Source organism: Rhinolophus hipposideros, assembly GCF_964194185.1.
Source record: "Rhinolophus hipposideros genome assembly, chromosome: 6".
Taxonomy (NCBI): domain Eukaryota; kingdom Metazoa; phylum Chordata; class Mammalia; order Chiroptera; family Rhinolophidae; genus Rhinolophus; species Rhinolophus hipposideros.
The window spans coordinates 71,498,626-71,526,203 of NC_138052.1; the positions used below are offsets into that span (position 1 = coordinate 71,498,626).

The 27,578-nt window shown below is 34.6% G+C and overlaps 1 protein-coding gene across 1 annotated transcript in view; it reads right to left on the reverse strand.

The window, feature by feature from the left end:
* The window catches only part of LOC308499024 (cation channel sperm-associated targeting subunit tau-like), an 89,740-nt gene extending 62,261 nt beyond the window's left edge, over positions 1-27,479 (reverse strand). The window contains exons 1-5 of the mRNA XM_081051816.1: positions 27,236-27,479; positions 14,796-14,882; positions 12,076-12,127; positions 10,311-10,471; positions 3,186-3,308 (exon numbers count right to left, since the gene is read on the reverse strand). Coding sequence (XP_080907942.1) covers positions 3,186-3,308; positions 10,311-10,471; positions 12,076-12,127; positions 14,796-14,882; positions 27,236-27,472 — 660 coding nt within the window. The 5' untranslated portion in view covers positions 27,473-27,479. The remainder of the gene's footprint in view (positions 1-3,185; positions 3,309-10,310; positions 10,472-12,075; positions 12,128-14,795; positions 14,883-27,235) is intronic.
* Between the last annotated feature and the right edge of the window lie 99 nt (positions 27,480-27,578).

Below are 27,578 nucleotides of genomic sequence, written 5' to 3' on the forward strand. Positions count from 1 at the left end.
CCTTTTTCTTCTTCTCTTTTATAAAGTGTCTCTGCTTTTGATCAAAGATCTCAACCTATTGATTCATCTCCCTCATATAAAAGTAAACTTTTAGTCATACTTTTAACTATTGTAAATGTATTTGTGTTGTTTCTGGAGGTCCCATTCAGATCTGCCCAACTGAGTCTTCACTGGAGCCAATTAAAATATTCATCCTGAATGTGCATCTCATCCAAGTCCACTGAGTTTTAGGCTTCGCTTCAGTCAGCTCCTCTGGGAGTTTCAATGTGTGGCAATGAGCTTTTTGGCTTCCTGTCCCGAATTTGGGTCTGCTCTGCCCAAAGCAAGTTACATGGCTAAGCCTGGGAAGGGAGGGCGAAACTGTACACTCCTCAGAGGTATGGCTACAGAGAGGTATGATTCTGTAGGGAGCATTATTCTAACAATCCTGTACACCTCTGAATTCTCTGTTGCCTTTCTCAAATAATTGCAGTGGCTACCAATCTGTCTAACCATTGAATTTATCACCTAGTCCTCAGCTCTAGTAAGGAGCATATAACCAAAGCAATAAACACAAATAGTAGGATTCATCCCAAAATTAATAATCACATTCCCTTTTATAATCAATACAGGAATATTATAAACTCCAATATACTTATATGCCTTAATTAACTAAGGCTTAACAGCTAGCTGATGTGTTTGGTTTCTCTCAGAACCTCAAAGGGACCAAGATGTATCAGGGATAGGAAGGAACCAGGGATTAGGGATTCAAGCTACAAACTAATTATTTCTTTATAAAGCTAGGTAAAACCTATTATGTGATTTGTTTAATTCAACTCAAGGTCTTTGTCCTTCATAATCAGAGTCAATTACATTCAGAAAGCAACAGAAAGTAACTGGCAATTATAAAAATATATGTGTGTCCTTTCCATGTGTACTGGCAGGATAATTGTACAGTCAGATGGCCCTCCCATGATCTATGATTTGGATCTGGTCATCAGGTCTTTCCACCTCATCCAAGCACTAGATTTTACCAGTCTGCATGAGGATTTCGACCCTAGCTAGCAGTTCTAGAACCAAAATAAATGGTCTATAGCCTACCCCGCATGTGACCCAAATAGCAAATGATGGAGCTCAAGCTTTGGAGAACATACAGAACAGCACAAGCTTGTTGACTAGAACCATCGTAATAACAGAACTGTCCTTGCCCTTTTCCTGTACAGTTGAGGTAGAGTCTGTGCAACAGCCTAGGCCTCTTGTACCTATTTAAACACTTCAGGAAAAGTGGAATAATCAAATTAAAAGGCCCCCATGAAAACATGTTCAACTTTATTAGCTATTAGGGAATTGCAAATTAATACCACAACGAGCTATACTACACACCTATCAGAATGGCTGAAGTAAAGAACAGTGACCACCATACAGATGCGGATGTACAGAAACTGGATCATTCATACATTTCTCGTGGGGACGTATGATGGCACAGCCACTCGGGAAAGCAGTTTGGCTGTTTCTTTAAAAACTGCACAAGCAACCACCTTACACCCCAGAAATAACCCGAGAAATGAATATTTATGTTCTTGCAAAATCCTAGACGTGAATGTTTATAGCAGCTTTATTCATAACAACCCCAAACTGGAAACGACTCAGATGTCCTCCAGTGGGCAAATGATTAAACAAACTGTGGTACGTTCACACCATGGACTACCACTACTCAACAACAAAAAAGGAATAAGCTATCAATACATGCAACAAACTGAATGATTCTCCCGAGAATTATACTGGATGAAAATAAAGAATCCTAAAAGGTTACCTACTGTATGATTCCATTTATATAACATCCTTGAAATGAGGAAGGTGTGGGAAGGCTTAAACGATGTATCAAATCGCAAGATGTTTGTATTTCCCCTGATTATATCTTTCAAAACTGTAATACAGTATCAACCAACAGGCAGAACATTTCTCTCTCTACATGTTGCCCTTTTATAGCTATACACAAAAATTAATATAAGACCCAGTCTTATATAACAGAATATAAGACCGGTCTTATAAAATATTTTTGCTCCAAAAGACGCGTTAGAGCTGATTGTCCGGCTAGGTCTTATTTTGGGGGAAACAGGGTACCATTGCTAAGTCTTAACTGTTAAGTTAATCATTATTTACTATAAAGAGTTGCAAAAATGGTGAATTTGTAATTCCATCATTCCTTCTATACTTATTTTCGTTCTATATAAAAATAAAAAACTTCCCTTTTTCTCCCCATGCTCTTTTATTTCTTTTTTGAAAATCACCAAGGATTATAGATTTTTCTTTTTTTTTTTTTAATTTATTGGGGTGACAATTGTTAGTAAAATTACATAATTTCAGGTGTACAACTCTGTATTACATCATCTATAAATCCCATTGTGTGTTCACCACCCAGAATCAGTTCTCCTTCCATCACCATATATTTGATCCCCCTTACCCTCATCTTCCACCCCCTACCCCCCATAGATTTTTCTTTATCAGAATTTGTAATGATCTTTTTGATATTCAAATTACCCTGAAATTGGCCAGTTGGAGCCTCTGCAATTTGGTTTCTGTGTCTTTTGACATAACTCCATTAGTCTTTGAGGGCTTCCTTGCTTTATACCCTAACAAATATCACTGAATCACTGAAAATCGTTCAGATTGTTCATGCTTGTTCACTAACAAGTTAGTTTTCTTCCTTTGAGTTCAGGGCAATCATGGCTGCTGGAAAGGGCAAGGGAGTCTCCTAGGAAGGAGAAAGAGAAAGAGAAGGAACCACAAAAATCTGTGTATAAATTCTGCCAAAAACTTTGGCTGACCCCTAAATGACACACACCGGGCAGATGGCAAACAGCCCAACTCAGGATAAAAAAACTGAAATTTACGCTCCCAACCAAGAGACAGAGTTTGTGGTTATAGTCTTATTTTAAAACATTTCAGAAAACATAATAAGATATGCTTAGTCTTTTAGGTTGTATCACTGCCTTTCCAGAAAATAAATTTTCAAAAACACTATGCTGTTATAAACCAAGTCTTTTTTTTTTTTTTTTATAGCTAGCGGGAGATACTGTTTCCTAAGCACATGAGTTGGAAGGCAGATAATAAACAAAAGGAGTCTGTCAGGTATAGCTAAATCGTAACAACGAACACCAACTGAACAATGTGATACCAAGGTGAAAAATGATTTTGATACATACCTGAATTACTTCATAAAGGTGTACCTGAACACTCCCTAACAAGAGAGGATATTTTTCTTTATTGTCATTTTGCATTAGTTCCAAGTAAATATTATTCCTCTCATCATCTTGACGTCTGGGAACCTTGATACAAAATACATATTTAAAAAAGCATTAAATTTTCAGTCTGAATTTCAGATATAATTTTTGAATAAATACATCCATAAACTATATTATGTGCAAATCCAATGATTAGCTTTTTGTACGTTACTAGCCTTAAAACTTTTCAATCTCAGTCACATATACCCTAATGTCAACAAAAATCAGGATCTTGCTTATGTCTAATGTCAATTATAGTCTTTTTGAAACACCCATTGCCTACATTCTCTTTTTTAAATTTACACAAAGTTAAAAAAAACTCAACTACGTTAACCTTAGCACTCTACTAGAACTACATTATTAAAGATAATCCAATATCCAATATCCAATTAAATAATCTAGGTAATCCAAACATCCAATATCAAAAGACATTCAACATTCTTTTCAGTCTTTTTTCTTTAATTTTTTCATAAAATGTATACCATTGTCTCAATTTTGAACTCTCTCCTACCCTGAACTCTGTAACACAATACTATTATTGTGTCACCTTTAAAATTCATACTCTCAAAATCTCATGCCTCCCTAACTCAACATTCTAAGTGCCTTTTTTAAAAAAACAATTTTAATTGAGATATAATTGACATATAACATTGTATTACTTTTAGGTGTACAATAGAAATGATTTGATATTTGTATATATTGCAAAATGATCATCACAATAGGTTTGGTTAGCACCCATCATAACAGTTATATTTTTTTTCTGATGAGAACTTTTAAGATCTACTCCCTTAGCAACTTTTAAATATACAATACAGTATTATTAATTATAGTCACATGCTGTACATTACATTCCCGGGACTTACTTGTCTTGTAACTGGAAGTTTATACCTTTTGACCTCTTCACCCATTTCACCCATCCCCAAAACCCCACATGTGGCAACCACCAATCTGTTCTCTGTACATATGAGTTCAGCTTGGGTTTCTTTGTTTGTTTTTTAATTCCACATTTAAGTGGAATCATACAATTTTGTCTTACTGTCTGACTTATTTCACTTAGCATAATGCCTTCAAGGTCGATCCATGTTGTTGCAAATGGTAGGATTTCCTTCTTTTTATGACTAATATTCCTGTGTGTGTGTGTGTATCCCATTTTAAAAATCCAACTATGGATGGACAGTTAGGTTTTTTCCTATGTATTGGCTATTGTAAATAATGCTGCAATGAACATGGGGGTGCAGATATCTTTCTGAGGTAGTGATTTTGTTTTCTTTGGATAAATACCCAGAAACAGAATTACTGGATGATATGGTACTTCTATTTTCCATTTTTTGAGGAACCCCCATACTGTTTACCATAGTGGCTGCACCAATTTACAATCCTATCAATAATGCACAAAGGTTCCATCTTCTCCATATCCTGGCCAATACTTGTTACTTTCTGTCTTTTATAATAGATGGTAGCCATTTTAACAGGTATGAGGTACTAGCTCACTATGGTTTTGATTTGCATTTCCCAATGATTAGTGATGTTGAGCACCTTTTCATGCTCCTGTTGGCCATTTGGATATCTTCTTTGGAAAAATGTCTATTCAGATCCTCTGCCCATTTTTAAGTTGGATTTTTTTCCTATTGACTTGTATAAGTTCTTTATATATATTTGGATATTAACCTCCTATCAGATGTATGATTTGCAAATATTTTCTCCCGTCTGTTGTGTTTTTATTTTGTGTTGGTTTCCTTTGCTGTGCAGAAGTTTTTTAGTTTGATGTAGTCCCACTTGTTTTATTTTTGCTTTTGCTTTTGCTTTTGGTGTCAAATCCAAAAAAAAAATCATTGCTAAGACCAGTATCAAGAAATTATCCCTATGTTTTCCCCTAGAAGTTTTATGGTTTCAGATCTTATACATTTTCAAGTCTAGTACATTTTTAGTTTATTTTTGTATATGGTGTAAGATAGTGGTCCAGTTTCAGTCTTTTACATGTGACTGTCCAGTTTTCCCAACATCATTTAATGAAGAGACTGTCCTTTCCCCATTGAATATTCTTGGCTCCTTTGTCATAAATTGACCATATATGTGTGGGTTTATTTCTGAGCTTTCAATTCTGTTCCATTGATCTATAAGTTCATTTTTATGCCTATACCATTCTGTATTGATTGCTATAGCTTTGTAATATAGTTTGAAATCAGGATGTGTGATGCCTCCAGCTTATTCTTCTTTTTCAAGGTTGCACTGGCTATTCAGGGTCTTTTGTGGTTACATACAAGGATTAGGGTTATTTTTCTATTCCTGTGAAAAATACCATTGGAATTTTGATAGAGGTTGCATTGAAATTTTAGATTGCTCTGACTAGTGTCAACATTTTACCAATATTAATTCTTCCAGTCCATAAGCATGGAATATTCTTCTACTTATTTGTGTCTTCAAATTCTTTCATCAATGTCTTGTAGTTTTCAATAAATAGGTCTTTTACCTCCTTGACTAAATTTATTCCTAGTTATTTCATTTTTTATGCAATTGTAAGTGGGACTGTTTTACCATATCACGCACAACAGCATAATTCCATTTATACGTCCTTATCCTTTGTGCTATTCCTGTCACCTGTTTCTCTTCTACATATGATATAAATTCTACCATTCATCATCATTACTTTATTTTAAACAGTCTACAGTCTTTTGAAGAACATTTTTTTAAATAGTATTTTTTTAAATAGTCTTTTATTTTTACCCCAAAATTTACCATTACCAGTGCTCTTCGTGCCTCCCTGTGCATCCGGGTTTCCTCTCCAACTTGAAACTTCCTTTGCAATTTATTATAATGAAGGTCTCCTGGACACAAAGTCTCTCAGCTTTTGTCTTTTACAATATTTTTGAAGAATATTTTCACTAGATTTAGAAATCTAGGGTTTTTTTTAGCACTTGAAAGATGGCATTCTCTTGTCAGTTGACCGCCGCTGTTTCTGATGGGAAGTCTGCTCTTACTCACCTGTGGGTTTATCTCTATTGCCTGTTTTTATTTCTCCATGAGTAGCAATTTTTATTGTATGATAGGCATTGTAAAAAATATGTGGTAGAGACTCTTAGTTTTCATATCTTCCTCTAAAAAGTATTAAGTTCTTCTCTGAAAGGCAATTAATTACTGGCAGACCATCTTGATCCTATGACAGCTTGGTTTAAGGGTGGGTCTATTTCAGGTTTTTATTCTTTGTCTTAGAGTTTAACCCTTACTCTTAGGACATGGTACTTACTCCGAAGGCTTGGCCTTTCTGGAATGTCAAATGAATACTGACAATGTTCAACCAGGCCTCTCCATTTTAGCTATGTCAGACTCCAATGACTCTGAAATTGTGACTTCTGAAATCTCTGTTCAGCTCTCAGCTCTCCAGCATCTGTTCGCTGCACTTTCTCCTAGAAACACTCCTTGCTCATGAACAACTTAGGATTCAGCCAAGAATTGGAGTGGAATGTCTACACAGATTCCTGGGGCTCCCTGTCTGCTGCTCCTGGCTCTCTAGCACGCTGCCTTACAAATTCCAGCCACCTTAGCAGCCCCACACTCTCATCTGCTTCCTCTGCTTAGCCTCTGCTTCCTTCCCCTCACAAGGCTGCTATTTTGCTTGGGTTTCACTTCCCTGTACCAGGTTCACTTCCAGACAGAAACCTGCTGTAAATGTGGAGCTCACCTCTAGTGCTTCCCTTCTCTTAATAATTGCAGCCCTCCAATCTCCATTATCAAATACCAGAACATAGTTTTACAGTTCTTTAGAGCAAAGAATAAATCCAATGTCAGCTACTCCAGTGTGGCCAGATCAGAAATCCACTACTATTCAATCTTCAATATGAGCTTTTAGTACATCACTTACCCAACAGCCTTCCAGCACAATAAAACTTAGTTAAATCCACTTACTATTCCTTTTTATTTTTTGGTTTGTACGTTTTTGTAAGTTTCAGCAAATTAAAAGTTCTAAAATATATACAGTATTTTATTTTATCCTAGTTATATTGTACCTAGTTTAAAAGTCAAATAGTTCTACAATAGTTAAAACAAAGGAACTGTTTTTTTCCTCCCACCTGTACTAACCTTTTTCCCCCATATTTTATGATGTTTTGACATCTTTAGAAGCTTTCAATATCTATTAATCTGTTTGTTTTGGGAGGGGGACTGGGGAGCTGGGTGAAAGGAGAAGGGATTAAGAAATACAAATTGGTAGTTACAAAATAGTCACAGGGGTGTAAAGCATAGCATAGGGAATATAGTCAACAAATACTGAATATCTATGTATGTTGCCAGGTGGGTACTAGAGTTATGGGGGGATCACTCATAAATTATATAAATGTCTAACCACTACGTTGTACACCTGAAATGAATATTAAATATCCACTGTAATTGAAAAAATAAAATTAAAAAATAAAATAAAAGAAGCTTGTTGGCCAGAGAGAGACTCCCTTCCCAGGCTAGCCAGCTCCTAGAGAGAGCAAAGGGCTTGTCTATAAAGAAGCATATCTTTCACATGCAAACTAACCAATTCCAAATTTAGAGCTCTAATCACCTCCTCATCTAACTTCCCCCGCCCTAAATCATCCCTAGGGCCTAGTACCTAGCAACCAGAGACTTCTCGGACAGCCCAAAACCTGATGGAATTATTCAAATTAGCTAGTCCTAAACTGCTGACTCTGCCCTGCATTGCCTTTCTCAAGGAAAGCTCAGTGAAGGCTTTGGCCTAGGCTCTCCCCTTGCTTCTGTCTTCTGCTTCCTGACCACCTGGATACTTCTCCTGTGGCCCTGTGTGAATGGTGTGTCTCATTTTCTCAGGAAATATTAGTAATAAATTCTTCTTTCGATGGCCTTAGTCTCTCCATGTCATCATTGAGTCATATCTCTATAAGTAAATCCCAGGTACACTTTTAGAACACTACCCTACCCATCCCCTAAATTCTACTCCTCAGAAGCCAACTTTCAACCTTATTATGGGGTTTCTCCGGACTTTTTGTCATGAAATCATGTTTCTAAGTATAATGACATGCTTATATTATTCTTAGTTGATTTTTTTACTTTTAGATACTATCTATTGACTGCTTATTGTGCAAGAAAAATATGAGCTCTCAACACCCTCCCCCGACAATTTTCACATTTCTCTTTTCCTCATTCCTCAATATATTATGTATTTTATTTCTTTATTCGACCAATACTTAGTGTTTACATTATTATGCATATGTAACTATTTTTCAGACTTTAACATTATAGTTATAATAATTATATTTCCTTTGCTGTATCATTTTTTTAATTTCCCTGGTGTTAATAGTTGTCTATTTTTTTTGTTTGCTTGTGCAATTTTCTATGTAATCATGAATAAGTCATTCCCAAACTTCTGAGTTCCATTAAAATTCTCTTAATATTCTTAAACTAATAGTTTCTATTAAAATACATGTAGGAAAAAGATTTTGATTATGTTAATGAAGATAAGCACGCTGTTAATTTATATTATTTTCCAGTATTAATTTCAAGTTTTATTTAAATGGACATATATCCATAAAATTCTCAAAAATTTGGCAATGAAGCTTAGGAAAACTCTTTGCAAAGTTAAATAAATAGCATGGATTACCTTTAGCATAACTATGTCTTTTTTTAAAAACCTATGCTTAAAGAAGTTTCTTCAATATTTAACATTTAAGCAAAATATGAAGTTTTTAAAAAATAAAAATATGGAGCACAGAGGAAATTTTTAGGATTTCAATAAAATTCAACCAGTATAACAAAACTATTGGGAAACAACTGGACTAATCAATGAATCCTCCAGCTACATGAAATAGTGTTGCTCATTTTAAAGAAAACTCTTAGATACATTTAATATTCTAAGAAGTTTAACTATAAACAAAAGCAAATTCTCAGCATAGCAAGCTCTGGTGTGAGAGGCACCAGAAGTTCAATCTGAAGTCTGATTGTCAATCTGATTTATTCCCAGCTCCATCGTTTACTAGTTTTCATGACCTTATGAAAATTCTTTAAATCTTACAGTACCGGTTCCCTCATCTGCAAAATAAGGCTCCTAATAAGAGTATATATATATACTCTTATTAGGAGGCATATATATATATATATATATACACACATATATATATGTATGTATGTGTATATATATGGCATATATATGTATGTATATACATATATGGGTATGTATACATATATGTATGTATATGCATATATACATATACGTATGTACATACATATGCATGCCATATATACATGTGTATATATATATGTAATACATATAATATATATGGCAGTTTATAAAGACTGAATAAGTTAATCCATGCAAAAATACTTGGAGAGATTTTATATAAGAAGAAAGGAGAGAGGAACAGGAGGAGGTAAGAAAAAAGAAAGTGTGTGCTATAAACTAAATATCTGTGTCCACTCAAAATTCATAAGTTGAAGCCTAAATCCCCAATGTGATAGTATTTGTAGGTGCGGTGTTGGGGGGTAATTAGATCGTGAGGGTGGAGCCCTCATGAATTGGATTAGTGCCCTTATAAGAAGAGACAGTAAAAAGATGATCTCTCTTTGCTCTCTTCCATATCACTATACGAGAAGACGGCCATTGGCAAACCAAGAATTAGGCTCTCACCAGACAACAAATCTGCCAGCACCTTGATTTTGAACTTCCCACCTTCAAGAAAGGTGAGAATTAAGTGTTGTTTAAGCCACCCAGTCTATGGTAATTTGTTATAGTAGCCGGAACCGACTATGCTAGGGTAGGAGAGGGTAGATGGGAGAGGAAGAGCAAGCCAGAGAAAAATGCATGTGTGATAAACAGAATCATAGACAGTAAGATTTTAGGGAAGAAGACCACTAAGATTATGCATTTTACAGTAAGCTGTTTATTAAAAAAACAAAAAATACAAATATAGCCCATAATATAGAAAGACTACTATAAAATATCAAATAAAAAGGAACTGCTTAATTCTTTCTTATCCCCCCAAAAGATATAATGTAGAATATTTAAAACTATAAAGATGCATTCTTATATCTAGAAGAGAACTTTAACATTACCTGTACAGAAAAATATTTCACTTCATCAAACTTAATTATAGTATTCTTGTCATTATGGCTATATAGTTTGTTTTGGGGTAGCAAACTGTGCATCTTTGTATATTTCACAATGTTGTTTATAGAAATGCGAATGAATAAATTATTGCAATGTTGCAAACTGACTGAAAATACATAGATATTTAGGAAGCAAATTTTGTTGTAATTGAAAAATAACACAATATAAAATTAATCCATTAAACAATACAGGCCAAACCTAAGAATCAATTAAATAGATAAAGAAGGTAATTGTACAGCATAGTAAATAATAAAAAAGTCCTTTAAAATAGTATTTTTGCCCATCAATGGTAGATACAATATAAGGAGAAAAAGGATGATTCTTCCTTATATCACTTCTTGTATTTTTACCCTCACATTTCCATTGTAATTCCTTTGCAAATTTTTCTTTGTTTAAGGTGATTAAACATTTACAATATAGAGTTAAAATTTTTTTCTAAGCATAATTGTATAGAAATTTAAAAAATACATCGTTTGAGAGTAATTTATTTTTTAAGACAAAATTTAAAGCAGCATTCTACTCTAATTCACTTCACTATATACTTCATTTATACTATACTGGTCTGTTTTTATCTTTCATAGCACTCCATGCACTAAAACAATTTTGTTTTTATGATTTAACTACCTTAAAAAATTTCTTTATATAGAATTCTCCTTCATTCAATTACATAAAAAAGAAACACTAAGTCTTCAAAATGACACTGAGTTTATGCCATGATCAATCTATTAATAGGAATTCAGCTTAAAGGCACCAAGGTAAATAAATCCTTTAAACAACGTTTAAGAGAAGCAATTACTTAGAAATAAATTAGTATTACTTAGAAATTAATTAGTAATATACCTTCCAAGAAGATATTTATTTTTCCTTTAAGTTATATGGTGACTAAGGTCAATTACATATGGCTGAAAACTTTTTGTCACTCTCTTATCAAAAAGTAGAATTTATTTTCCTCTGCTCTGGAATCTGGCCTGGCCCTGTGACTACTTTAATATGCAACATACATGACCAGGGCTAGGATTAGGATAGGTTGAGAAGGGCACTAGCTAGGGTGCAACATTTAAAATAAAACCACAAACTTTAGTAACAAAGATAAATATTTTAATGTAATATTTTTTAAATCAAAATTAATGCAGAAAGAAATGAAGACAAGGCCCTGGGACTACATGGAAAGGGGAAGGTCCAACCATTTCAGCATCCCAGCTGAGTCCATTCTTCCAGGCAGCCTCACTAAGCACTAGACGTATAAATGAGCCATTTCAGATATTCCAGCCCTTTTGAACTGCTAGCTGACTGCAGCCTCAGCTGTGATGACATGAAACAGAAGTACCACCTTCCGTGTTTCCCTGAAAATAAGACCTAGCCGGACCATCAGCTCTAATCCGTCTTTTGGAGCAAAAATTAATGTAAGACTGGGTCTTATTTTAATGTAAGACCCGGTCTTTTATAATATAATATAATATAACATAACATAATACCAGATAAGACCCGGTCTTATATGAATTTTTGCTCCAAAAGACGCATTAGAGCTGATGGTCCGGCTAGGTCTTTTTTTTCAGGGAAACACAGTAGTGAATGCGCAGATAGTGATTGATAATAAAATAGTTAATGATTTAAGCCATTAAGTCTTAGAGTGTCCTGTAATGCAGTAATATGTAAGTGAAACAGTGATATATGATCATAGCATAGTTCTTAAATCAAAGGAAAGGATACACTTAGATGTAAAACGTCTGCATTTCTTTACATGAATAGCCAGGCAGCCAACCTATAACAATCAAAATAAAAACAAAGCAAATGAATTTTTGAAAGTTACCTTTTCTCCTATTTTACTCTACACTAAACTATATTTTTTAAAAAGCTCCACTTTGTTAGTCTTTCTCATTAGAAATATTGCTTCCATTAGAAATATCTGGTTATTAAAAACACCAGGAAGCAGAAATGCAGAAGAAAAATAAGCATTTAATTAAAATAAACCTAAAATGAACAAGAAAACAAAGCAAAACCATGGTTCATTACCAACTTAAATGACTCTTGGAATCATTTTTATTTTATATTAGGTGCGAACTGGTAAAATGTAGCATCATGCATATAATAATAAGAAATATGCATTGCTTCAGATAAGCTTTTTTATGCAGTATCCTAAAACCACTTTATTCATTCAACAATCACTCACTGACTATAATGTGCCAAGAGCTGTGAAATATTCATTTTCTCATATACAAAGTGTTTTTAAATGTTAAAGAAAATTGTATTTTGTGTTTAACCATAAAATTAAATACAAAATGAATCAGGAACACTTGAATACTAATATGCATTATGAGCCAAATATATTTAGCCATTATTGGTTTTAAAAAATGAGTAAAAGCAACAGCAATATTATATTAAACACTGTGAAACAAAATAAATGGTCTAATAGTATTTTTAAGTGTAATATAAGTGATTTTAAAGATTTGGTTTTAGAACACAGAAAAAGATGTTGGCATTCAATATTAATTAAAAGACTACTATACCTGAATGATGAAATCCTAAAGAACAAAATATTGTGGTCTACTTCTTAAGGAAACATAGGCATGAAATGTTATGTTAAAGGAAAGGTTCTAAGTTTTCAAATTCAAAGGAAGGGTGATGCACATTACATAATCTAGGCGGGATTTTAAATAGTATTGCCATAGGTGATTCCATGAATCATTGTTTATTGCTTAAAATTTGGTTGTACATAGGAGAGTAAAAGGAAGAATAGCTATAATTTTGTATTGTATAATTCTATACATTAACATTCTGTCATAAATCATTGCCTGCCTGCCAAGTATCTCAATATGAAGCCATGGGCAATACCCTAGCTTTCCTTACGTTTCACTAGCTTTTTATATTTTTACATAATAGATGCATATAATATAGAAATGAGAATAAATTTCTATTCAAGGATAGGAAAAGATTTAACAGTCAAAAATAATGACCACAGGTTGCAGAGAACAAATATTCCCACAGATTCTGAGACCCAATACCTTCGCCCCAAACACTCTCAAACATGTATTTAAAATAGGAAAGCAACCAGAAAACTGTTTACAAAAGCCCAATTTTAAGACACAGCTTTTTCACATTTTTTCTGAAAATGGAATGTGACTATTAGAAACAGGAGTAGTGGGTTGTATTGTGGTTATCAGTGTCTACACATGCACAAACTTTGTCAAATATCTCAGAATAAATCACAGAACTTTCAAAGAGAAAGCGATGTGGTTAAATCACACATTGGAAGGAGCCATCAGTCACAAGCTGTCAATCACAATCACAATATCTCTGTGGAAAACTTCTAGTTGACTTTTAACAGAAGCTTTTTCATGTCTAGCAACATGTAATTCAGATAAGGAAAATACAAACTATAAAATTAGGAAGTGTGAGTGAAATCAAAATTTTCCAAATTTTATTCTAAAGAAATGTAGAAGTCATATTCTAGAGTATGAATTACAGAAATTAGTATGTCAACGTAATGACATGCATAATAGCTTAGAGCCAAAAGTGATTTCAAAGCATCTTTTCTAAGTTTAGATTTGGAGAGTGGGGGCTTATACTCCAACTTTGATATGATATAGGAAAGAAAGTTTTATATAATTATATAGATAAATGTACACCATGGTCATTTTGCTTAGAGTCTTACATTTTCTCCCAAAAAGGTGGTGTTAAATTCATCATATATTTTTTAATCAAGAAAATATATTAGTGTATAATAGAAGCTAGAGAAGAGAAACTCTTATTTCATACCTATTAGCTATTCTAATAGTGTTCACAAAATAAAGATAACTTTAAAAGAATACCAAAATATTTGAGTTCTAAATGTGCATACATACTCATGTCCTATACTCTATAGCACTCAAAAGAAAAACCAGATTTTCCTCGTTCTCAGCCTAGATATCAAATCCTACCTGTGTGTTTGTATGTATGCGTATGATTAATGAGTGTGTTTGCTTTTGTTCTAGGGTTTACTATTTTTTGGATATGAGGGAGAGGTGTGGGGTCAATTTCAAACTGTAGCTCAAAGCTTCCTAAATCTGACAATAAATATAATCATCATTAAGGGCTCAATAAAAATACTGATTTCTAGGCCTCATTCTCAGATTCTAAGTTAGCAGATCATAGATGGGGCCCAAGAATCAATGTTTTTAAAAAGAATTCTAGGTGATTCTGATGTAACTTGAGTTTGGGAATCCCTAGCATAGAAAACACGGGGGTTTTTTCCTGTGAATCAGGATGTTTTCCATAATTTCATTGATCATTAGAATGCTTTTCTGACTCATAAATATGAAAATTCATGAACATGTTATCAGCGTACCATTTTCTCTACATACTTTTTGATTACCAAATAATAAACATTGACTAGACTTCATATGAAATACAAAATAACTTGTACAGATTTACTGAGGATTAGTCATACGTACCACACCCCCAAATGGCACCAATTTTGGTGTCTCACGTGTTACTTCCAGTTCTTCACTTTCAGATCCTTTAAGAGTTCTTCTCAGCATCTACAATGTAAATAAATTAAGACTTTAGAAGGCAAAGAACATAACTAGATAAAAGATTAATTCAATTCAATTTTATGAGTATCTAGTAAGTATGCTAGGAAGTGGGATATTAGTATGACTAGAAAACATCCCTACCCTTGATATGTTTATCAATAAGTTAGCAGAAAAACAAAATGTACACAGTTAAACATGAAATCAAAAGAATCATGAGGAGACATGCACAGTAGAGTGAACCTCACCTTGCTAACTAAAAATAACCATTATTACCACATTCCAATCTTAATTTGATGTAGACTAGATTCTGTATCCAACAAATGGTAGTGATCCTACTTGCAAGTGATCCCAATATTCCTTCAGTTTTCAGCCATTGAAGAAATTGGCATGTAGTCCTTTGGAATAATAGGTACAATGGAATGAAGCAATGAACGGACAGTTTGGAGGTTTTAGATGTGTCATTCCTCCAGAGTAACTTAATTAACTGATAGTTTTGGGTTAGCATTTAACTTTGTTGTGAAGGGCTCTCTGGTCACTACACATGATAGTCAGCCTTTAAAATTTATAAGAAATTTTAATATAGATTTTTTATAACTTTTTTATTAGTTTCAGATCCACAAAACAATGTAATAGTTAGACATTTATCATTTATACCCCTCACAGTGACAACTCCCCTCCCCCATCCACTACCCCTCTGACATCACACACAGCGATTTCATTTCTACTGCCTCTATTCCTAATGCTGTACTCCGTTTCTTGTAGCTACATACATACATATATAAAATTGTAGTTGACATTCATTATTGTTCAGGTGTACAGTGCAGTGATCAGGCATCTACATCACCCCTGAGGTGGTCTCCCTAACGAGACAAGTGTCCATTGGATACCTTACAAAATCTTTACATTATTGACTATATTCCCCAAAATGACTTTCATAACCCATGGTAATCTTGAGGTTACTGACTATGCTTTCTAATCCCCTCACCTTCCCTCTTATCCCCACCCCACCTCTCATCTAGCAACCCTCATCTATGTCTCTGAGACTGTTTCAGATTAGTTCATTCATTTATTCTTTTTTTTAGATTCCACATACAAATGAGATCATATGGTATTTGTCTTTCTCTATCTGCCTTTTAATACAGATTTTAAAAGAAAAGTAAGGAGAGAAGGAGGGGAAGGGAAGAGAATGGAGGAGAGAGAGACGAGGGGAATAGGGAAAAACTGACTATTAAAAATATCTAACCTTAAAAAGAGAAATATTTGTATCCCCTACCTTTGTTGAACTTGAATTAATATGGCCTTATGTACAAGCATTAATTTCCCAGGAATCTTTGTTGTTATGTGCCTTTCAAGAATCACTTGTTCTATTTTTAAAGTATGTAATAAATAATCTTTACTTATGTTGAAGTTTTTGTTTTAAAGTATATAATACTTTGGTTGTATTAAAAAAATTGTTATATACATCATGGATGATTTTGTTATTGTTACATCTGATTTGTTTAATATGCTTTATACATGCATGGTTTAACTTGTACTTTAAGATAACTGAGTGACAATTATTGTATTGTCACAAAAATATCAAACTGTGGTACGTTATACGTGTATTTAATGTGGAACCTCATGCTTTCTAATATTTTGATAATCTCATTGTGGAATTCTACTTTGAATGTGCATCTTATTATTTTTGAATGTGCATTTTAATAAATATAAAATAGTTGGAGGGAAAACTCCTTTAGAGATTTTAGGCTCAATTTATCCTTAACAAACTGGCAAAAATATTACCTCCCCCCTCATTTTACTACCTTTTTACTTTTCCTTCCTTATCTGAACAAAGCTCTCTTCACTGACAGCAACAGGAGCAAAACAATTCTTTGCTAAAATTCTATTAGAACCTTGAACAAAAGTTCTAAAGTTGAGTCTCACAAAGCCTTCTATCACCACCTAGAATTTTTCCTGAACCTGCAAAGAATTTTGATTTCAGTTAATTCCACTCTGCTTTTCATCTCTGTCACTTTTGGCCTCTTGGCACTTCTATTAAAAAATCTGTACCTTCACTCACATCGTTCTGCACTTCTTCCCCAAAGACCTTTTTGGCCCACTCTCCTCCATTCCACACTTTTCTTTGAAAACCCACTAGCCTACATGCTTACCTTTTCCTAGGCTATCCCTACTTCCTAGCCCTAATGGAAACCTCACTATGCTAATATTTAATTTGCATTTACAGTCATATGCCTGGCATTGTGCTGTCTCCAGTTTGAAGTGTCTGTCCTCCAGAAGTTCAGTCTGGTGCTGAAGACAGAAAAGTGGAAAAACAATGCCAATTTCACTAATAGAAAAACAATTACCGAGAGAATTTTGTCTGTACTCTTTCTTTGCCCAACTCAGATTTTCTACATGGGAAAAAGAGTAACTTATCTGATTGGTCAGATCTTACCATTCATTGAACAAGCTACACGTACATGGAATTATTTACTCTAGAAAAGATTTGTTTGAATGCTCTTTTTCCCTGCCCAAGTTCAAGAGCAATGACTTCATTTTATCCTCAGTGGTTTTCTGGCCCCATGAAAGAAGGATGCTCACAGTGGGCCCAGGGAATAGTCCCTGGAGCAGCAGAAGAAAAATATTAGAACTTCACAATTTCTTTAACAAATAAAACAAGCACATACAGCTGACTGTCAGCAGTAGACAAACATTCTGAGGAAAAGGGTGAGTTTCATGCTCAGAGGGGTTCATATCAATGCCCTCATGCTTTCAAGGTATTTACTAGTTAAGTGGATTGGCCACTTACATGACCTTAAGTAGTAGTATAACATTTTGTCTGCTTTACAAATAGATGAGGACTGATCATAAAAAATAGCATGGCGAAGCATTTTCAAAAGTTGGAAAGCATAAAAATGTATCATACATTTGGCTTTTACAAAAGGCAAATGTTCCAAATTTGCTAACATTGTCCGTGATGGCAAATGGCTGTTAGTAGTACATAAACTAGCAAATATTTTTAAAATATATGTTTCTTAATCTATCCTTTCAGAGTAAGGTGATGACATTTTAATAAGTGTGACAATAACTGTCTCGTTCAAATAAACTCATGTTAAGATGTGAAAATTTTGAAAACTACTGGAAATACTTCCATCTAAGATTATTTTATGTGTGTACATATGCTATCATCACCCTGGAAACTCAGAAACTTAGAAACAATTTTATTTGTTTAAAAATCTCAGAATGAGGGCTGGCCTGGTGGCTCAGGTGGTTAGAGCTCCGTGCTCCTAACTCTAAAGGCTGCCAGTTCAATTCCTACATGGGCCAGTGGGCTCTCAACCACAAGGTTGTTGGTTCAACTCCTCGAGTCCCACAAGGGAGGGTGGGCTCCACCCCCTGCAACTAAGATTGAACACCCCCTGCAACTAAGATTGAGCTGAGCTGTCTCCCAGATGGCTCCACCCCCTACAACTAAGATTGAACACGGCACCTTGGGCTGAGCTCCCGAATGGCTCAGTTGGTTGGAGTGCGTCCTCTCAACTACAAGGTTGCCGGTTCGACTCCCGCAAGGGATGGTGGGCTGTGCACCCTGCAACTAGCAATGGCAACTGGACCTGGAGCTGAGCTGCGCCCTCCATAACTAAGACTGAAAGGACAACAACTTGAAGCTGAATGGCACCCTCCATGGCTAAGATTAAAAGGACAACAACTTGACTTGGAAAAAAGTCCTGGAAGTACACACTGTTCCCCAATAAAATCCTGTTCCCCTTCCCCAATAAAATCTTTAAAAAAAAAATCTCAGAATGAAGAGCCTCAGCAGGGGAGGAGACCATTTTTCCTTTTAAATATATTTTTAAAAATGCAATGCCTTCCAATTAGTTTGCTAGAACTAATTAATCAGAGAAGATGACATTTTACAGATAAAATCTGAACTAAAGAGTTTGCATAACAGAACAGAAATGAGCACTATGATTTTCTAGGCACAACCAAGATGAACCTCTTCCATTTTGGAATTTCAAACCTTTGAAGGTATCTTTTTCAAGTATTAAAAACAAATACTGAAATAAATGTGCCTTAGAACCAGACCTTTAAATCACTACAAAGTGATTTAAATCAGAACAAAGTATTAAATCAAGCTTTTCAAAAACAGTGATGCTTATGAGTTTTGTACCACTAATAAATAAAATGGAATTCAAAATCATTTTTAGAAACATTGCTTGTTATTTTTAATTTTTTGTATATTGTAGAATTTATGTACCGGGGGTGCCAAAAAATTTTTCCATTTTAAGAAAGGAAAATACTGTATTAAAATTGTAATACTCAACATATACCAATAACAAAAGATGAACACAAATCATGTGTATACATTTTTTGGGCACCCCCAGTAATAAATTGCAGTACATTTATGTAATGTATAAATAAATATACAAATATGGGTGATAGATGCTCATGTATTTTTGCTGACAAGATTGTGCAATGAAAGAAATTTGAAGATTACTGTTATAGAGTCACATCTATATGCCTATAATTATGTCTCGCTTTCCTAAATCTGCCTTTCTGAAGACTTCAATCTGCCAGTTCCCATGCATATGCCCACCTCGGCACAGTCTGCTTAAAATGGAGGAGGTACACCATCTCCATTTGATAGAGCCACTGCCTTCAATTTAAGATGGAGGTAGGGGTTGCCCAATAGTGTTCAGTTTAGACTCATTACCAGAAAGACTTGGGTAAAGCTGAGACTTAGTTCCTCATCTGATTGTCCACATTTTTGCAAATACTACTGGTCACAACGTTGGAGCAAAAGACATGCAAGAGGTAAAATTCCAGTACTGAGTCCCATTCAGGATGCCTAAGAGCTATCTCAGAAACACAGGGAAAATAGAGCCGGTAGGGAGAGAGTGTTAGAGAAGGAGGTGATGATACTTCAAGTGGGTATGAAGAAGTGAAAAATTAAGAGCTAGAGGGGCAGGAGCCTGGACAGAATAAGTGTAAAAGCCTGAAAAAGCAAGGCACAGTTTCTATTATTATATTACATGTGTGTCATAGTTACAGAATATACAGATATATTTATGTACACTTACATGTAAATAAGCATAACCATATATACTTACATATAAATATTATTACATCATGCTATATTTGTATAATATATACTAGGGGTGTCAAAAATGTATACAAATGGACACTTTGGTCAATGTTGCTCAAGCAGTAGTTCGCAGCAATCAGAAGTGTCTGGACGCTGATGGTAACCACTTTGAGCACTTCTTGTAATTGCAGAAATCAAATGTGACTTATTCATTACAGCATTATTGACAGTACCAAAGACATGGAAACAACTGAAGTGTCCTTCAGTAGACGACTGGATAAAGAAGATGTAGTACATATATACAATGGAATACTACTCAGTCATAAGTAAAGATAAAATACTGCCATTTGCGACAATATGAATGGATCTTGAGAGTATCATACTAAGTGGAAATAAGTCTGATGGAAAAAGTCAAGAACCATTTGATTTCAGTCATATGTGGGATATAAAACTGAAAGCAACAAAGGAAAAAGACAAACAAACCAAAACTCATAGACACAGACAACAGTATGGTGGTTACCAGAAGGAAAAGGGGGTAGGGGAAAGTAAAAAAGGGTAAAGGAGGTCAAATATCTGGTGACAGAAGATTTGACTTTGGATAGTGAACAAACAATGCAGTATACAGAAGACGTATTATAGAATCATACACTTGAAACCTATATAATTTTATTAACCAATGTCACCCCAATAAATTTAATAAAAAATTTTAAAAAGTATGATAAGGGGATACTATTGTATTAGTTCCTGCAGCTGCTGTAACAAATTATCACAACCTTGGTGGCTTAAACAACAAAAATTTATTCTTTCACAGTTCCACAGGCCAGAATTCTGAAATCAGTACCACTGGATCAAAAATCAAGGAATTAGCAGGACAATACTCCTTCTATAGGCTGTACAGAAAAATCCATTCTAGCGTCTTCCAGTTCCTGGTGACTGCCAGCATTCCTTGGCTTGTGGTCACATCACTCTATTATCTGCCTTTGTGATCACATTGCCTTCTCTTGTGTGTCCAAATCTCCTTCTACCTCTCTTTTATAAGGACATTTGTGATTACACATAGGGCCTGCTCAGATAGTCCAAGATAATATCCCCATCTCAAAATCCTAAACTTCATTGTACCTGCAAAGTTTATTGCCATATAAGGTAACTACTACAACTATAAACAGTTTTATGCTAACAAATTAGACAATTTATATGAAACAAAAAAAAATTCCTAGAAAGACCCAAATTACCAAAACCGACTCAATAAGAAATAAAATATCTGAAAACACCTATAACAAGTAAAAAAAAAAAAAAAAAATTTGAACTAGTAATTAAAATTCTTCCTAAAAAGAAAACCCCATACCCAGATTATTTCACTGGTGAATTCTACCAAAGATTTAAAAAATAATAACAACAACCTTTCACAAATTCTTTCAGAAAAAAAAAAGGAAGGGAAAGGAATACCTCCCAATTTATTCTATGAGTTCAATATTACATTAATACCAAAGCTAGATAGATATCACAAGATCAGAAAACAACAGGTCAATATCTCTCATGAATGCAGAGGCAAAATCCTCAACAAAATATTAGTAAAATAAATCTAGCAATATATAAAAAGGACCTTATACCATGACAAAGTGGGAATTTCCCATCTGAAACTCAATTAGTATAATAAACCATATTCATAAATATGAGCAATAAAGGACAAAAATCACATGATCATTTCAAGAGATGCAGAAAATGTATTTGACAAAATCCAAAATGCAATCTTAATAAAAACTATGAACAAACTAAAAATAGGAATGAATTTCCTTACTATCACACTCAAGAAAGACTAAATGCTTTCCCCCTAAGATTGGTAAAGGCAAGAGTATTCACTCTCGCCACTTTTAGTCAACACTATACTGTAGGCTCTATCCAACGCACTCAGACAAGAAAAAAATTAATAAAAAGTATCCACATCTGAAAGGAAGACATAAAACTGTCTTTATTTGCAGATAACACAATCCTGTATATAGAAAATACAAAGCAACACAAACACACACACACACACACACACTACTAGAACTAGTAAATGAGTTCGGTGAGGTATCAGGATACAAGAACAAAATACAAAAACCAATTGTATTTCTGTATAATAGCAATGAACAATCTGGAAATAAAGAAAATAATTATATCTGAAATCGCATCAAAATAATAAAATACTTAGGAATAAATTTAACAGAAGAAATATTAAGACTTGTACACTGAAAACTATAAAACATTCTTGAGTGAAAGTAAAGAAGATCTAAATGAATGGAAAACGCTGCATATTCATGGATGGAAAGATTCAATACTGTTACGCTACCATTTCCAAACTGATCTACAAAGTAGTCAAAATACACAAACCACTAGCTAACTTAATTAAGAAAAGAGGATAAAACACAAATAAAAAATGACAAGATGAAAATAACCATTGAAACCGACAAAATTTAAAAAAATCATACAAGACTAATTTGCAGACCTGTAAATATATTTAAAAACCTAAATGAAATGTACAATTTCCTAAGGAAATACAATTTAACAAAATTGGCCCCATTGGTGGTAAACAGCTTAAACAGACCAATTTCCTGAGAGAGAGAGAGAGAGAGAGAAAGTTAGCAAGGAACTACCGCCACAAAAAAGTACCAGGGCCAGGTGGTTTCACAGGGAATTCCACCAAACCTTCAAAAACCAGATAACCCATGACTCCATAAAGTGTTCCAGAGTACTAAATATTAAAGAAAACTTTCTTATTCTGTTTATGATGCAAGTATAGAATTTATACTTAAACCCATAATTAAAATTATAAATGAATATCACTTATAAATATTGATACAAAAATACTGAATAAAATAATGACAAAAAGAATTCAGCATCAAATTAAAAAACTAATATGAAATAACCAGTGGAGTAATTCCTGAATGCAAGTTGGTTCAATATTAGAAACTTCATTAATACACCACTACATCAGTAGATCTAAGGAGAAAAACTATATGATTATCTCCATACATGTTTAAATGGCTTCTGACAAAATTCAACAGCCTTTCCTGATTTAAACACTCAAGAAAATAGGAATTAAGCCATCTTGAAATCAGTATTCATTTGGTGGGGAAACACTAGAGACCTTTTTACTAAGATCAGGAACAAGGCAAGGTTGCCTACTATCTCCACTACTACTCAATATGTTTCTGGTGGCATTAGTCAAAGCAATTACATAAGAGAAATCAACTAAAAACAAGAAAATTGGAAAAAAAGAAGTAAAACTATCTCTATTTGAAGGTGATTTGATAGTGTATCTAAAACGCTAGACAATTAATAACAACACTAACTCAAAAGTTTAAAAAATTATCTCAGGAAGCAGGATATGAAATTAACATTCAGAAATCAATTGCCTTATTATATATAAATAATAACTAGAGCTTATAGAATAGAAAAGTCCCCATGTTAGAAATAATCTTGACACGAAGTTGCAAAACTCCTAAGAGGAAAACTTGAAATCACTTCTGAGAGACACAAAAGTAGATTTGAATAAATGTAAAGACATCTCTTGTTCTTGGATAGGACAGATAAACATCATAAAGATGTCAGTTCTACCTAACTTGTCAATTTAATGCGATCCTTATTTAAAAATCTTCTTTACTGAAATAAAATAATCAAGTATTTAAAAAATGAAGAATATTCACTGGAGAAACGACAAGGTGGTGGTGGGGGACCAGCCCTATTAGACAATAAAACATACTATAAGTCTTTAAAGTAAAGTAGTGTGGTGCCAATATATGAATTGATAAATAGACCAGTGAAAGAGAATAGCAAGTCCAGGAAAAAAAAAAGACAAATACATACAGTAACTTAGTATAAAGATAGGGCAAATCATTAGGGCAAAGATGGATTTTTAAAAATAAATGGTGTTAGGACATCTATCTGGAAAAAGCCAAAAATTAAATCCATACCTCATACCATACCATCCAAATAAATCAAGGGATGCCATACAAATACTAGAAGGTAACATAGGTAAATTCCTTTATGACCTAGGTGTACGTAAAGTTTTTACAATACAAATTCAGATGCAATAAATGGTTGATAAACTTGACCTCACAAAATTAAGAAGTTTTTGCACAACAAAAAGCACCAAAACAGTCAAAAGATAGCTCTTGGAGTGTGAGAAAATATTTGTGACATATATCCCAGATGTATATCTAATATCCTTAACAAATAAAGAACTTTTGAAAACATTGAGGAGGAAAAGAGTAAAAATCTGATAGGAAAATTACTCGAATGGACCACACACACACACACACACACACACACACACACACACACACACACTTTAATAGGGACTTTAAACGTACAAAAAGATTTGTTATGGCCTCATTTTATGCTATTCTCCCTTTCATTCACTATGTTCTGTGAACATTCCAAACTATCCCTCAGCAGAAACTTCACACTTGTTTTTTATTCCCTCTTTGCTCTCCCCACCCCCCAACTGTTTAAATGGTTAGCCTCTTTAGGTTTTCACTTAAAAGCCTCTTCTTCTGGAGACCTTCTCAGATCCCTATCCAGAGTACTATGTATCCCTCCACCATAATTATTCTATATTATAGCCCTTTTATTTCCTTAGAACACAGCATCACCTGTGACTGTCTCTCCAATGGAATGTTAGCCCACTAAGGGAAGATGCTTTGCCTGTCTCATTCACCACTGTATCCTTAGTGTCTAGCACAAAGCTTGGCACATATTTCAAAGAATAAGTGTAATAAAAGTAAAGTAATGAGAGGTTAGGAAGTCACATTCTAGAATTCAGGATTTTGGAGGGGGAACCCTCAGAGTGAAGACAAGGTCCAGGATGTAGAATAGCAGTGAACTGCTGAAAGGAATTAAGGAGATTTAAAGAACTGACATTAAGATGGGTGGATTACGCACATTTTTACCAAAGTCAAAAACTACTCTATCCCTCGATCTGAGCACTATCTCTAGTTAATTCTTCCAATTCTCTTAGTAGCTTATATTTAATACACCTTTTCAAAAATCTCATTAAACTTCCAGTTGTTTATCCCTCCTCCTTTTTCCTCACCCAGTTCATCAAACGCTTCTTGCTTCCTTCTCCACTTGCTCCACTTGCTTCCTTCTCCAGCTTGCTCCCTACATCAATGCCCGTTTTTCCCCTCTATCTACAGTAATTCTCAAACATGAATCTAAGAATCATCTGAGATAGTTTAAAATTTAAGCATAACCCTTCGGGTTCAGCAGGTCTAAGGGGGAGGTGCGGGAATCTGGATTTTAACAAACACCCTCAGAAGATCTGGGTACCAGTGATCCAAAGAAGAAACCAACACTGGTCTGGAGGAAGAAATGCCCTTTTAACTATCCACGTAGGATCCCTCCACCTGTGCTCCATAGCCCATACTTTTCCATCCCCTCAGAGATCTTACTTTATTGTCCTTGCTCTTCTTAAATCCTGACAGCCAAAACAATTTGTTTTTAAACAAAGCACACCTGATTCATGTCATCCCCTTGCTTAAAATCCACCTACAGCTGTGGTTCTCAACTTCGAATATCCTTGAAATCAGATGTGTTCTATGCATTATCTGCAAACTACTGTTTTCCAAAATGTATTCTGAGAGATGTAAGACATATCTGAGAGATATATTTGCTTGCAAGTTTTAAAAAACTATGTATTTTGTACAGAAAATGCTAAAAATATTTATATAGCTGTTTTTATAACTATGATAATCTGCTTTCAAGACATCAGGTACCATACACACACCAAAAGCCAAGAAGTCAGACAAGACTACCTGTTGCTCAAATATACAATGTTATATCTGTACTAATGTACATGCAGCATTTACTCAATTGAAAAACGTTGTCCATTCCATGTTGAATGGTCTACATCTTGTATCTTACAGTAGCAGTTATAATAACTTTAATAACATACCATGATCATATTACTCTAAGTTCATTGTGCGCTAAATATCTATACTACATAAATGCATTCTTCTGGACTTGTGTCTGAAAAGAAATCCTTTGAGGTCATTATAACTAAATCCAACGGCACATTTCAGTTCCTAAACCCTTTTTGTTGTTCTGTCAAATCATTAAAATATTCTATGGTTAAATAATTTGGAAAACCAACTTGGGTAAACAATATACCTTCCATATAGGTACACTACTCTTTTTTTAATGTAGATGCTGTTGGAGCTATACAAATTTTACTAAAAACACTGCCACATGGTAACTTTTTGTCATTACAGATTTTCCCAGTCAGTCAATTGTAAAGCACCAGCTACTCTTATGTGGGGAGATTTCTTTTTCTTTTACAATAAAAAGGATCCTCATACTCAAAAAATATTACAAATCATCATTCTACACAATAAAGTCCAAATTCTTTAAAAGGATACACAACAAATACCTTCTATGGCGTAGATTTACAAGCACATCTCTCACAAATTTTGTAATTTCTCCTAGTAGCCTATAGTAAAATCCTAGTTTGCTCTTTATTTATCATAATAATGAGTGAAGAATATTTTAAGTTCTTGGAATTAAGAGGTTACTTTAGATATTAAATAATTCCACTACTTAATTTTATAGAGAAGGACATCATCTTTTTGTATACCATTTGTTTACTGATACTTTTATCTGTACTATTTTTTTAATAACTTAAGACCAACAGAGAATGTAAAATTTCGCAATAATCCTCTAACAACTTTGAAAAAGTGAGTTTCAATGTGATTCCCCTTGTCCATTTCCTCCATCTTCTGGCAGGAATGGTAAACTCAAGAGTTGCACACATTTCTAAATAAATTTACCTTTCTAATTAAGAACAGGAGGCCAATAACTCACTCGTCTACAGACATGATGCAGATTTGTTACTACAGGTTCACCTGTAAGAACCTCAGGCATTGAACACAAGGGTTACTCAAGTTTCTGGAGTTTAGCCCTTTAACCACATAAATGAAATCCTGATGATGATGACAGCAGCTAACAACAGTTATTGACTCTTTTGTGTTCTGCCCTGTGTTAAGCACTTTATATCACTATCTCCTCTGGTTTTTCAGACAACCCTATAAGTAAGGTAGGTGTAATCATTGTCTTCATTTAATAGTTAATAAAACGAGGCTCTGACAAGTTAAACAATTGTGGAGGTCTCACAAGTAAACTTTTTAAGGTATTACCACCTTCAAAGTTAGGGCAGGTCTCCCTCCCTCCCTTCGGCATGCACTGACCCTTTTGGACTTCCTGGGCCCTCTAGGTGGTCGGGAAGGGGACAGGCTCCGCCGCTGGGGCCCCCACTCACGTTCAGCAGCCGGTTCCCAGTACCCTCCTTGTCCTTGCCCTTGGGCAGATCCCTGGTCTTGCTTTGCTCCTGCAAGTTGCGGCCCGAAGACACCCCCGACCCTTTGTTTTCACGGCCGGAAGAAACCCCCGACCCTTTGTTTTCGCTGATTTGGAGACTCTTCTGAAGTACAGGGGCTGTGAAGAGGGAATAGACAGGCCCATTGCGGTTATCAGTTGCGTTGGAAGCCTTGGCCATCTCCTGGGGCAGCTCCATCCCTCCATCCTCTGCCGACGGATCTGTGCTTAACCGACGGCCTGCTACTGCGCAGGCGCAGCTCTGTCGCTGCTTCCCCCTCGCCCCC